This window comes from Hippocampus zosterae, chromosome 10, assembly GCF_025434085.1.
Source record: "Hippocampus zosterae strain Florida chromosome 10, ASM2543408v3, whole genome shotgun sequence".
Lineage (NCBI taxonomy): Eukaryota > Metazoa > Chordata > Actinopteri > Syngnathiformes > Syngnathidae > Hippocampus > Hippocampus zosterae.
In genome coordinates, this window is record NC_067460.1 from 3364030 (window position 1) to 3378922 (window position 14893).

At 45.4% G+C, this 14893-nt stretch overlaps 1 protein-coding gene across 1 annotated transcript in view; it reads right to left on the reverse strand.

Annotated features, from left to right (window-relative positions):
* Nucleotides 1-5956, reverse strand: part of LOC127609220 (melatonin receptor type 1B-like) — a 69962-nt gene extending 64006 nt beyond the window's left edge. The window contains exon 1 of the mRNA XM_052079055.1: nt 5128-5956. Within this exon, the coding sequence (XP_051935015.1) occupies nt 5128-5323 (196 nt within the window). The 5' untranslated portion in view covers nt 5324-5956. The remainder of the gene's footprint in view (nt 1-5127) is intronic.
* Nucleotides 5957-14893: the final 8937 nt, after the last annotated feature.

Here is a 14893-nt window from a genome sequence, read left to right on the forward strand (position 1 = left end):
CAATCATGTCATCAGGGCATGTTGTACATTTTCTATTCATTGTGCTGAGAACTCTCAAATGCGCCTCCGTTTTCACCTCTCCTCTCCTCACCGTTGCTTACCTGGCCTTCCCAACTCCAATGGGAGCCTATCAGTTTATGCTAAACATAACGACAGCCAATCAATGTCCGCTTTAGGCTATGACTGATCATTGTTTCCCACCCTCATCAACTCGAACACAGGAAGCCAACACATAAAAGGGAGATTATAAAAAGGCAACCCACCTACAGAAACAATAAAGTTACAGATTATTTTTAATTGGGAAGATTTTACTTCAGGTTCGGAGTAAGAGCTGAAGCTTCTGGTGCTATTTCAGATCTCACCATCATTCTTAACTTGAACATATATATATATCCCAAGGATCTTTACTTTGGTGCACAAGCAAATGATTTGAACACAGCAGAGGAAAGACAATCTTCTTGGAGCATATCTAATCTGGCATTTCTAATTAGTGCATCAGAAGCGCTGGAATGAAAATTCCCCTTTCTGTTCACTCTGTCAGTCTGGCCTGAGGATGCTGATGAGTGGTCTTTCAGCAGCTTTGCCTGTTTGACGTAGATACTTGCATGTGGCATAACATTCAGCATGCTCATTGAAAGTCGCGATTGAAAAATAGGAAATAAAACGGATTTTGTAACCAGCCTGCCTTCTTGAGCATTTGGAATAAATCAATTAAACTACAAACGACAACCTCTTCTGTATGTCACGTAGCAGGGTGGTGGTGGACCCCAAAAAGCAGGCAGGAGGGAGGAGCAGGGTGTATTTGAAGAATTGCATTTAAAACAAAGAAAACTAGATCCAAAACACACAAAGTCCAAAGTATCAAACAAAAACCATGACTAAATCTAAAACATAACAATGAACTAAACATGACAGAAAACAAGAGCATACAGCAACACACATGACAGTAGCGAGAAGCGACACTGACCCGACCACCTGGACCCCGCATGTACTACGGATTGGTCCCTGTTCCACCATGTGCCTGGCGGAGCGCGTCTGTGGCCGACACCCCTTTCCCCTTTCAGGCAGCGCTGGTGACGCGGCTGTCCTGTTTCGTCTCGTCAAGCCGCGTCTACGGTGGGCCGAGCCCCGTCCGCGTCTACGTTGAGCCAAGGCTCGTCACGTGTCTGTTGGAGTTGAGTCAAATTCACGTCGACGACGAGCCGTGCCATGTTCACGCCCACGTCAGGCCGAGCCCCTGGTCACGTCCGGCTGTTCCTTGTCCCTCGTTGCGTCGAGCTCCGTCCACGTCAGGCCACGCCCAGCCAAAAGGATTGCCGTCGCTTTTGTTCCTGTTCCCTGGCAAGGTGAAGGTCACCGTCGCTTATCGTTCCTGCATGTCGGCGAGGCGAAGGTCGCCGTTGCGTTTGTTCCCGTTTTGCGGCGAGGCAAGAATTGCCGTCGCTTTTAGTTCCTTTTGCCCGGCGAGGCAAGCTTTTGGACAACTTTGGAACGTCTGGGATCCGTCCCTTGAGGGAGGGGTACTGTCATGCTTTGTTGGTTGCTGTTTGCCCTTGCTACTGTCACGTTTGTTTGTTTGCTGTTTGTTTCAGTCATGTTTTGGTTGCTGTTATGTTTTATCTTCAGTCATGATTTTTGTTTGCTACTTTGGTCTTTGTTTGCTTAGGATTTAGTTTTCTTTCGAAATCCTAAGCAAACAAAGTTTTCCTTCTTGTGTTTTTTTTTATTCATTGGAAATATTAGTCATGCAACTGACATGATATTTTTTAATTATTGACAATATATCTACCTCCACCATCTTGGATACTATTCTGTTGTTGCTATGCTTTTCAAGTTTGAGCTCACATTTTGACTTACACATGTACTTCACAATAACTCCACACATATAAGCTGTCTCTTATCTTCACAAAGGATGCGGACTCTGGTAATTTAATAAAAAAAAATTATGGAACTTTCTACATTTTAACATTACAATCGGAAGTAGTTGCTGACAAAATCAAAACTCTCATTATCCCAATAACTCTGAAACCCACTATACCTCGACATAATCAAGTTCATATAGTATGCAGGACCTAGACTGTCCTAAAAGCTGTGAGAAGAAATATTTAAACATAAATGGTGGGGCTGGATGGATGGCTTCTGAAGTTGAGGATGGGGAGAGAGGAGTGTCGGCGCAGAGCGCCGATGCGTGTTTGGGACAGAGAGTCGCCACTTGGAATTGAAATGGATTTCCATGGGACATGAGAAGTGAACCAATCTCTTTTTTCGTCAAATTTAGCTTGTAGCCGACGTGTGCACATTTTGAGCATGACGTCTCTGATCCACTGGTTAAAGGACGCTTTGATTCTCTCCTCTTTCATCTCAAACTGCTTCAAACAACAAAGCGTGTGACGGAAAAGTGGTTAGGACTGCACGACTGTCCGTGTTTTATGTTATGTGTTGTGTTTATTATTTTACTTGATGTTAACTGTTTTGTTAAGCACTTTGTTACAGCTGCATCGGTTGTGAAAGCACTATATAAATCAGCATGTATTGTATATAAATCAGCATGTATTGTATAAAGTATGCATATATATCAATATAATGGCTGTGTCAAACTTCAAAACTTCTTTATCTTTCACAACGGTGGTACTGTCAAACTACCAGATAAAATATTGCTCCGTATCTTGGACTGGGTGAGATGAATTTTCTACCTTCAAAAGAAAGTCAATCTCAATATTGGAGACAAAAGGGAACATTGGTAAACATTTTCTGCAGAGTCTTTATATTAAATTGCTGTTTGTTTTTACTGATAAACAATTCATCGTAATTAATCCAATCGAATGAAATGATCCACATTTGAATTCATTCAACAAATCTATTAGTACTTGTAATCATTTTAATTAGTGCTGTCTAGAGATTAAAAAAATGTACGATTATGATCTGTAATTAATTGATCGAATTAATCTATATTTTAATCTCATCTAAATATTGCTGAGAAAACCCCGATTTTCATCTTAAATCCATTACATTATTGAGGCAGATCAAAAGATTGACATCACAAAAAAAGTGGCATTATAAAGTCTTCTATTGTTTTTAAACAGACTTCAACAGATGTAGTCCCAGCCATTTACTTTCTGCTGTACGGTACTTCAGACTAGTCGCAAGTTCTACCTGCAACCTATAGTTTTGACCACTAGGAGGAATATAACTGTGCTTTGTTTTTTTTGTTTTTGTAAATCTCCAAATAATTACAAAATAATATAGAACATCAGTTCCATAAAAAGTGCTTGTGTTAACATATCAAAAACAGTAAGAACACTTTTATGAGCAACAAAACTGAACACTGAATTTGCTTCAGATAATAAAAAAATAAACCAGACCCTTAACTCACAGTGCTTTAAGTTAGCACCTCAGAAATAACACTGTTCATCATGAAAAATTAAGTGCTTTAATAAAAATCAATCAATTCTAGTAGTCTATAGAGAACACAGCAGCTATGCTGACTTCATTCCTCGCGCGCGGGGTGTTTCTTGAAGTTTAAGTTTGTCGAAGAGCTTTGGTATGGTTATATTGCTAACGCTTTTGGTGCTGACGACTGACGTTAGGTGTGGCTGCACTCGAGACTGGGTGCTTTGATGTGTTCGGCTAAACTTGAGCTACTTCGGTGGTAAGCAAACTCATTCTTACAAATTAGACGCGACACTCTACCTTTAGCAATCATGTCATCAGGGCATGTTGTACATTTTCTATTCATTGTGCTGAGAACTCTCAAATGCGCCTCCGTTTTCACCTCTCCTCTCCTCACCGTTGCTTACCTGGCCTTCCCAACTCCAATGGGAGCCTATCAGTTTATGCTAAACATAACGACAGCCAATCAATGTCCGCTTTAGGCTATGACTGATCATTGTTTCCCACCCTCATCAACTCGAACACAGGAAGCCAACACATAAAAGGGAGATTATAAAAAGGCAACCCACCTACAGAAACAATAAAGTTACAGATTATTTTTAATTGGGAAGATTTTACTTCAGGTTCGGAGTAAGAGCTGAAGCTTCTGGTGCTATTTCAGATCTCACCATCATTCTTAACTTGAACATATATATATATATATGTGTGTGTGTGTGTGTGTTTTTGCAACATTTATCTTCGGGCTACGATGTTCACCTTGTCTTCTTATTGGTTGAATTAGGTTTTAGGATGGAGGCTGTCCCTGCTGATTTAAGACCAAAGGCAAACTGTGCTGGTTAACAATTGTTGCACACTTCTCAATGGGGCATTGAGTAGGAATTGGTCCCATGCACAAAGGTCAGCAATGGGAACCAATATATCGGATACCTTACAAACTCTTACATCGTGTTGGTTCCTGGGTTAATGTATGAATCAAGACTTGGCTTCAGAAAGAATCTGCTTATGATTCCAGTAGAGTTCCTATGAGAATACGTCATAAACAGAAAATAGAGCTTAACACCAAAGCACCTCCATGCTGCCAAATCCACAGAAGAATCAGTGATATCGAAATAAAAATGCAAGAAATTGATATGCAAGAACTGCGGTTACATACAGTGATAGGTAGTATCCATCCAATTTGTTTAGAACATGAAATAATATAGTTAGCTGTTGTCAGCATATGATTGGGGCATTTTTTTCACTGTCATACATACATGTAAATCACATAATTTCTGTGTGCTTTTAACCAATTAGATGGAAGACAGTCAGTATCCACGATTATGTGGTAATGAGCTCATTCACAGCTCCTCATGATCCCCATGAAGGACACTTTACATGAGCAAACCATTGCAGAAAATAAGTGAAACCTTCAACCTGCAAGAGTCAAGTATCATGCGCTGCGTGCATGAAATGCAAATATCTCCATGACAAGTTTAATAAGACTTTCTTAGTCTGTTATGAATGAAGCAGACAATTGGAAGTGACCCATACAATTTGACACCTGAATTAATTAAAATCAATTCGTTTCGACTGACACCTTTAAAGTGCATCCTGTCATTAGCTCAGTCAAGGTGGATTCACATGAAAACGTGAGTGACTCTTGTCTCTCAGCCGTTCGCACACCCGTGAGGCTGTTTGTTGACACGAGCGCACGCGCACGCACACACACGTGCATACCAATATATTTGAGCTTCTTACCCACATTTCGGAGTTTACGGTTTCTCGCCACAGAGATTATGACCAGCAGGTTCCCCAACACGTCCACCACGGTGGTGAAGATCAGCACGCTGGCCAGCGCCGTGACTGCCCATGCAGGACGCACGCTTCCCGGGCTCGTCTCCGGCCCGTGTTCAGTCTGATTTTCCAACAACGATCTATCCTCCGGTATTTCCATAGCCGCCCCCCTCCCTTTTCTCTTCACTCCCCTGCGTGGTAGACTGCTTGCTTTCTTTTTCTTCTCCCACACGACATGTCCCAAATATCAGCTGCGTGCCTCTCAGTGGCCGCGGGTGTTCTTTGCGCTCTTACTGCCTCCACCGTCCGGAACCGCTCCGGCAGCCCGCAGCTCCTCCACGCGTAGCGGACTGTAGCCAGCCCAGACCCTTGCACACTTCAGGGATCCTGCATGCTGACAGCAGAGATGCAGCCGCATGGGGCTCCATGCACACCACCTCCTTTTCTTCTCTCTGCCCCTCTGCCTCTCCAAAGCGGCTGTTCCTCATTTCTCTTCATTTCTGCCTCGCCCGACACATCTCTTTTCCTTGCCCCTCCTCTAATCTCTGAGGAACGAGAAGCAACTTGCTAAATCTCCTTTGGTATTCTGTTGCTGTCTGTGCACACTGAGTTTAGTTTCAGTTTTAGTTTGTCATGAAGTAATATTTTATTAATCAACCATGAAACATGTGTGTCTGTTTGATCATGATTTTGGTCATGAATCATAAGGTTTTGCTTTTGTTTGAGATGTGATAAACTGCACCATCCTGGTTTGGCTTCTCTTCTGATCGCGTGCGACTTATGTACTGTGCACTAATGTTTTGCAAGGGCATTTGTTGTCGGTCTGTCAGGCTTTTACAATATTCACCAAAGTACAAATTCATTCATTCCATTATTCACTGTATTAATGGAATCGTAATCAAATAATAACATATACAGGTATATAATATATATAATATTTTTAAACGACTTGTATGTTTACCGGCGGCCGGGTAGTCCAGTGGTTAGCACGTCGGCTTCACAGTGCAGAGGTACCGGGTTCGATTCCAGCTCCGACCTCCCTGTGTGGAGTTTGCATGTTCTCCTGCGTGTGTTTTCTCAGGGTGCTCCGGTTTCCTCCCACATTCCAAAAAACATGCATGGCAGGCTGATTGAACACTCTAAATTGTCCCTAGGTGTGAGTGTGAGTGTGGATGGTTGTTCGTCTCTGTGTGCCCTGTGATTGGCTGGCAACCGATTCAGGGTGTCCCCTGCCTACTGCCCGAAGACAGCTGGGATAGCCTCCAGCACCCCCCGTGACTCTAGTGAGGATCGAGCGGCTCGGAAGATGAATGAATGAATGAATGTATGTTTACCGTAGAGTTGACGCCCGCCAAGGCAACAATGCATTGGGAAAATAGTCATCCCCACCCAAAATTTTTTTTTGAAAAAAATGCTGATAAACATTAAATATAACGTAATGCCGACTGGTTTACATCTTTGGCATTGAACATTTTTAAAAAATGCATGAATATAACCAGCTATTCGGGTAACCGGGGCTTTTGGTAAAACTATTGCCATCTTGGTTCCACAGCTGTATTTACCAAACACGTACATATCAGCTATACCTTCGACTGTTCCTTTTTATAATAATCATAATAAAACATTTCATTTTGATCGTGCTTTTCATCGTACTCAGACACTTTACAAGAGTTTAAAATATGAGATACATTTTGTATTTATATTGCACTTAAGTGAACGGTGTTTGTTTGTTTTTTCTTCTTTCTTCTTTCTACCCACATTCTTGCTGCTCGAAGCTGTAAATTTCCCCAGTGTGGGACAAATAAAGGATATCTTATCTTATCTTAAATACATGATTTAAAACAAGCACATTTAGAAGAAGAAAAACAAAGCAGAAATGGGTAAAACAGATTAAAACAGAGGTGTCAAACATACGGCCCATGGGCCGGAACCGGATCCCAATGAGGTTCGATCAGGCCCACAGGTTCATTTAAAAGTGAAAAAATGCACAAAAGACGCGGAATGAATATTTTTAATAAGGTGCAATTCATGGAATATCCGCTAGGGGACACACTGATATAAGTAAATTGCACATTTGTCTAAGGAAATCTAAGGAGCTTCATGAAATGTTTTGTAAAACTTCTGTTTGTTAAATTTAAACATTTTCCTATTGTTCTTGTGCTTCTTTAGACCAAAACAAAGGAAAGACATTATTTTAGTTATTTATAGCAGAGTATGGTATAATTTTAATGGTCCAGCCCACTTTACATCTACCGAGGCCGTATGTGGCCCACAATGTGAAATGAGTTTGACACCCCCGAATTAGTGCCACAACATTCAATGTTGGTTTTCGGTCTTCCCGTTTTTGCCGTCTCAGTCGTTTACAAAATGGTGAACGGCACCTCATCCTTGTCTATGAACAAATGAGCCATTTGGGGATGCTCCTTATCTCCACAATCACTCACCTGTTTCCAATGAGCCTGTTCACCCCTGGAATGTTCCAGACAGTTTTTCTTTTTATGAGAATTCCTCACTTTTCGTAGTCTGTTGTTGCCCTTGTCCCAGCTGTTTTGGAATGTGCTGCAAATTCAAAATGACAGAATGCCATATTTCCCCCCGCTCAAAAAACAAAAAACAAAGAAACAAACAAACAAAACAATGGTGTTCATCATTTTTAACATCTTGTTGACGCATCTCTGACATGTGTTCAACTGAATATACTGTAGGTTAAAAAAAGATTTCATTGGAACTTGGGTATGCACAATTTGAAGAAAAATATATTTCAAAAATGTGATGATAATATATTCTCCAGGGACTGAGTATAATTTGGAATATGGAGAAACCTGATTAGTTTTTTTCGAAGATTTAGTGGAACATAGTGTAACAAAATCAATGCCGCATCACTTCAGAGCCACTGATTTTCTGTCGGTGTGCTCTGAGCGATGGGCCACCAATCATGTTGAGCCGATTTTCATGGAAAAATGCACGATTGCTGTTCACCAATCAAAGGTTTGAATGGGCAATCGATCACACTAAATGACCAACTGTTCTTTTCATTTTGTACTCTAAACATTTGCGGCAAATGCAAACAGCATGATGACAAATTCTTTCATCATCATAACTATTCCTTTTCGATAAGATGACACAGTCCGTCATCCAATATGTAAATGTTTCTAGATACAATTTTATGTTCACAGCAATGCTCAAAGCATTGAGGAATACAGGGTCGTTTGCACGCCCCTCAGAGCAAGGCATTTTTTACCGCAGCCATCTTAGGTGGTTACACAAGTACAGTATGTACCCACAGCTCTGAACAACGATCAACTTGTTTTATGACGGCCTTTTCAAAGTATTTTGATGACTTGCCAGCTGATCTACAAGCGCGATAGTGTCATAAATTTACTCTATTTGGAGGAAACGACCCACGCACACCATCCAAGGCTGCTTTTTTTTGGGGGCTGGGGGGGGCAGAGATCCCAATGTTGTTTACTAGCTGGAGTTGACAACATGCTGTATGTGACACATACCGGATGAAAGCTTCCGAACCACTGGAGGATTACAACTACAGTGAAACTCTTCTAGAACGAAACCTACATGGTCGAAAATACCCCCTAATGTGAAAAAATCTTCACGCATTAACAACATTCCCATTCTCCTTCCCCCCATACGACGAAGAAAAACCCTGTTGCGTTATACGAAATCATTTTCTCTGCTCCTGCCTCGCGAAGACAGACACTACAACGAAGTCTAATCCAATAGCGACCTCTACTGCTTCGTTCGGAAACAGCAACAGCAACAGCAACCACCACACTGGTTTACATAGTGAACGATGTTTATTTCGGTCACAGCTGCGAGTTTCCTGAACGCAACATACTCATAGCTGCTCTGACATTGGCTTACCAAGCATCATCCTGGCCTCCGATTGGCCACGAGGGACCTCCCTGTCTATTTGTGTAGGTACTGTAACTAGATCCGTGGAAGATAGAGTGGAATGCATCCGATTAGCTGCTCAGAGTAAATTACTCATGGCTCGACAGACATTCAAATAAACGAACGTTTCCTCGAATGCTTTACTTGTTATCATGCTAAAAACCTTACGCTAACTGGAGCGCTAATTCGAGAGAGAGTTCCATCGCGCTAACTATGGCCATCGAAGACTATGAAGCGTCCCGTGGCCGGCTTAAAAATTCATTGCATGACATCAGCTGAGCAACGCTGTCTTGGGTGGCGATCGAGGGGAGGTCGAGTTAGAGACAGTGAGATGGTGTAAAGAAAAGCCACCGGGTCCAGGAAGTATTTGTTATTGTTAGATTCTGACACAGCATGAACGTTGCATTGCTAAAATGGCTACAAAACGGACCTTTGGATGTCAAGCAGCTAAGACAAGAAGAGCTCTGAGCTTTCGCAATTTCTTTCCCTTTTTTTCTACACTGACAATATGAAGTGTCAAACAAGTGTGTGCTCATACTTCTGCACTATTGGGTGGGTGTGTGTGGGTGTACACATTAAGGGTGTGGAAAATAATCGATATTAATCGATACATCGATGCGCACGTGCGCGATCCGAGTGCATCGGCTCATTCACTGGGTACGACGCGATTGACGGGTGAAATCGCGATTCATCACGATGCATTGATGGGTATCGGTAAAATCCGATTCAATCGCCGTTTTTTTCATGTTAAACGTCACATATCTGCCCTTTCCTAGGCGCAATGAATGCACCATGATTGCTTTGCGTTTTGTGTTGAACACAGACGGTAGCCGTGCGTCACATACAGTCCAGTACACAACGAGCGAAACATTATGGAAGTTAGCGCACGCAGCAGCAAGGAAACTACTATATTTAATGCAGCCGCAACATTCAAATCTTATGTTTGGAAATACTACGGCTTCGAAAAGAAAGACGGAAAGCTTGATAAAACCTCCGTAATTTGCAAGGAATGTCGCACTAAGAAGCCATACAACGGCAGCACCACAAAAATGCAGACCACTTAAAACGATGGCACCAGATCACAGACAAGTTTCCCTCCCGCTTCCCCGCCCAGTTCCTCGTCGGACACCGGAGAAACTCTTGGTAAACCAGGTCAGGATCAGAAAAAAATTGCCTCTTATTTTGGGAGTCCCCTTGCAACTCACTGTGACCGCGCAATGGCTATAACTAAGGTCACTGCTTATTTCATATGCAAAGACCTCCAGCCTTAGCGTGGTGGACAACGAGGGTTTCAGACAGCTCGTGCACGTTTTGGAACCCAGGTATAAAATACCAGACAGGTCTGTGTTCACTTACAAACATATTCCCGATGTGTACAACAAAGTGAGAAGTGAGATTACTGTGTCGCTGAACAGTGCGCAAAGAGTTGCACTTACAGTGGATGGGTGGACATCTTGCGCTATAGATTCATATACATATATATTATTATTATATTTCATATAAGACACTCAGTGAGAATAGTCTGTTTGTGTTTACACTATAGCAACAGCTGTGAGTCTCAGGTGCCAAATTGTTTACATTTTCTTTGCACAAAACCCAATTGTGAAAGGGCTTAAATAAGTTGTTTTACAAGTTCTACTCTTTATAAGGAATAAAGTGGTATCCTTTTTGTAATACCATACTGAATTCCATCTTTTTAAAAGCTTTTTTTCTTTGCTTATTTGCATCATGTTTAATTGCACAATATCGCGACAAATTGCATTGTATCGTATCTGATCGCATTGATTTGAACTTAATGTGTATCGAATCGTATCGCATCGTGACGACGGTGAAACGTATCGCATCGTATCGCCAGAAAATTCCATGTATCGTTTAAGTATCGCATCGCTGGCAGTGGATCGTGATGTGCATCGAATCGTCCTCAGTGCTGAGATTCACATCCCTAGTACACATACGTTTGTGTGTGTGTATGTGTGTGTGTGCGTGCTTACATCTGAGATCAAATTTGCTACCTTTTGTGAAAAATTTCTTGTTGCAAACATGATTTCGTTGTACTGGAGTTTCACTGTACTATTACTTTAAATGCGGATGGATAAATGTTACATTTCAAAATCTTATCCGAAGAAGCTGTTTAAGTTGTTGGGTGAGTGAGCCGCTCAGTGTTGTTAATGTTGTACGACTACCGGAAATGGTAGGCTGTATTGCACATACAGTAACCATATGGGAACCGAGTGTTGAGATATGACACGCCTGTGCATTGTGCTAACTGCAATGTACCGGCAAAGTGTTGCTGCATTCTTTATTCATTGGTGACACAAACAATATGTACTGTATGTATACATTTTTTAACTCAAGGATGCGTACTTTCTCCAGTATCCATCCATCCATCCATCCATCATCTACCGCTTATCCGGGCCGGGTCGCGGGGGCAACAGCCCAGACTTCCCTCTCCCGAGCTACTTCTTCCAGTCCGAGTCGTTCCCAGGCCAGCTGGGTGACATAGTCTCTCCAGCGTGTCCTGGGTCTTCCACGGGGTCTCCTCCCGGTGGGACATGACCGGAACACCTCACCGGGGAGGCGTTCAGGAGGCATCCGAATCAGATGCCCAAGCCACCTCATCTGGCTCCCCTCGATGTGGAGGAGAAGGGGCTCGACTCTGAGCCCCTCCCGGATGACCGAGCTTCTCACCCTATCTCTAAGGGAGAGCCCAGACACCCTGCGGAGAAAACTCATTTCGGCCGCTTGTAACCGGGATCTCGTTCTTTCGGTCACGACCCATAGCTCGTGACCATAGATGAGGGTTGGAACGTAGATCGACCGTTAAATTGAGAGCTTCGCCCTTTGGCTCAGCTCCTTCTTCACCACGACAGACTGATACAATGTCCGCATCACAGCAGACACTGCACCAATCCGCCTGTCGATCTCCCTCTCTCTCCTGCCCCCACTCGTGAACAAGACCCCAAGATACTTGAACTCCTCCACTTGGGGCAAGATCTCCTCCCCGACCCGGAGGGGGCACTCCACCCTTTTCTGACTGAGGACCATGGTTTCAGATTTGGAGGTGTTGATCTTCATCCCAACCGCTTCACACTCGGCTGCGAAACGCTCCAGTGAGAGTTGGAGAGCCCTGTTTGAAGGAGACAACAGCACCACATCATCTGCAAAAAGCAGGGATGCAATACTGAGGCCCCCAAAACGGACCCCCTCAACGCTTCGGCTGCGCCTAGAAATTCTGTCCATAAAGGTTATGAATATAATCGGCGACAAAGGGCCGCCTTGGCGGAGTCCCACCCCCACTGGAAACGATTCCGACTTACTGCCGGCAATGCGAACCAAACTCTGACATCAGTGGTATAGTGACCGAACAGCCCGTATCAGGGGGTTCGGTACCCCATACCCTCGAAGCACCCCCCACAGAACTCCCCGAGGGACACGGTCAAACGCCTTCCCCAAGTCCACAAAACACATGTAGACTGAGCGAATTCCCACATACCCTCGAGGACCCTGCTAAGGGTGTAGAGCTGGTCCACTGTTCCACGGCCGGGACGAAAACCACACTGCTCCTCCTCAATCTGAGGCTCGACCTCCTGACGGAACCTCCTCTCCAGCACCCCTGAATAGACCTCACCAGGGAGGCTGAGGAGTGTGATCCCTCTGTAGTTGGAACACACCCTCCGGTCCCCCTTTTTAAAAAGAGGGGACTACCACCCCAGTCTGCCAATCCAGAGGCACTCTCCCTGTTGACCACGCAATGTTGCAGAGGCGTGTCAACCAGGACAGCCCCACAACATCCAGAGCCTTGAGGAACTTCGGGCGGATCTCATCCACCCCTGGGGCCTTGCCACCGAGGAGCTTTTTAACCACATTGGTGACTTCAGCCACAGAGATAGGAGAGCCCACCTCAGAGTCCCCAGGCTCTGCTTCCTCCAAGGAAGACGTGTTGGTGGAGTTGAGGAGTTCTTCGAAGTACTCTGCCCACCGGTTCACAACGTCCCGAGTCGAAGTCAGCAGCGCCCCATCCCCACTGTACACAGTGTTAGTGGTGCACTGCTTCCCCCTCCTGAGAGGTCGGATGGTGGACCAGAATTTCCTCGAAGCTGTCCGGAAGTCGGCTTCCATGGTCTCACCAAACTCTTCCCACGCTGGGGTTTTTGCCTCGGCGACCACCGAAGCTGCGTTCCGCTTGGCCAGTCGATACCCGTCAGCTGCCTCTGGGGTCCTACAGGCCATAAAGGCTCGATAGGACTCCTTCTTCAGCTTGACGGCATCCCTTACTGCTGGTGTCCACCAACAAGTACGGGGGTTGACGCCACGACAGGCACCAACCACCTTACGGCCACAACTCAGATTGGCCGCCTCACCATTAGAGGCACGGAACATGGTCCACTCGGGCTCATTGTCCCCCGCCTCCCCCGGAACATGGGAAAAGCTCTGTCGGAGGTGGGAGTTAAAACGCCTTCTGACAGGGGATTCCGCCAGACGCTCCCAACAAACCCTCACAACACGTTTGGGTCTGCCAGGACGTACCGGCATCTTCCCCCGCCACCGGAGCCTACTCACCACCAGGTGGTGATCAGTTGACAGCTCCGCCCCTCTCTTCACCCAAGTGTCCAGAACATGCGGCCGCAAATCCAATGATACAACTACAAAGTCGATCATCGAACTGCGGCCTGGGGTGTCCTGGTGCCAAGTGCACATATGGACACCCTTATGCTTGAACAAGGTGTTCGTTATGGACAATCCGTGGCGAGCACAGAAGTCCAATAATAAAACACCACTCGAGTTCTGATCGGGGGGCCGTTCCTCCCAATCACGCCCCTCCAGGTCTCACTGTCATTGCCCACGTGAGCATCGAAGTCCCCCAGCAGAACAAGGGAGTCCCCAGCAGGAGGACTCTCCAGCACACCCTCCAAGGACTCCAAGTATGCTGAACTGCTGTTTGGTGCATATGCACAAACAACAGTCGGGACCCGTCCACCCACCCGAAGGCGGAGGGAGGCAACCCTCTCGTCTACCGGTGTGAACCCCAATGTACAGGCACTGAGCTGGGCGGCAATAAGTATGCCCACACCTGCTCTGCGCCTCTCACCGTGAGCAACTCCAGAGTGGAAGAGAGTCCAACCCCTCTCGAGAGAACTGGTACCAGAACCCAGGCTGTGTGTGTAGGCAAGTCTGACTATATCCAGTCGGAAATTCTCTGACTCACACAGCAGCTCGGGCTCCTTCCCTGCCAGAGAGGTGACATTCCATGTTCCAAGAGCTAGCTTCTGCAGCCGAGGATCGGACCGCCAGGGTCCCTGCCTTTGGCTGCCGCCCAGCTCACATTGCACCCGACCCTTTTGGCCCCTCTCATGGGTAGTGAGCCCATGGGAAGGGGGACCCACGTTGCCTCTTCGGGCTGTGCCCGGCCGGGCCCCATGGGTGTAGGCCCGGCCACCAGGCGCTTGCCAACGAGCCCCACCTCCAGGCCTGGCTCCAGAGGGGGGCCCCGGTGACCCGCGTCTGGGCAAGGGAAACCTTGGTCCATATATTTTATTCATCATAAGGGGTGTTTCAGCCGTGCTTTGTCTGGCCCCTCACCTAGAACCTGTTTGCCATGGGTGACCGTGCCAGGAGCATAAAGCCCCAGACAACTTAGCTCCTAGGATCATTGGGACACACAAACCCCTCCACCACGGTAAGGTGATGACTCACGGAGGGGTACTTTCTCCAGTAGACATAAGCATTCTTTGGCCTTCGCACTCACAAAGCTATACTAAGGTCTTGCGTCTTTCGAACGTAAAACATCATCCATCCATCCATCCATTTTCTGATCCACTGA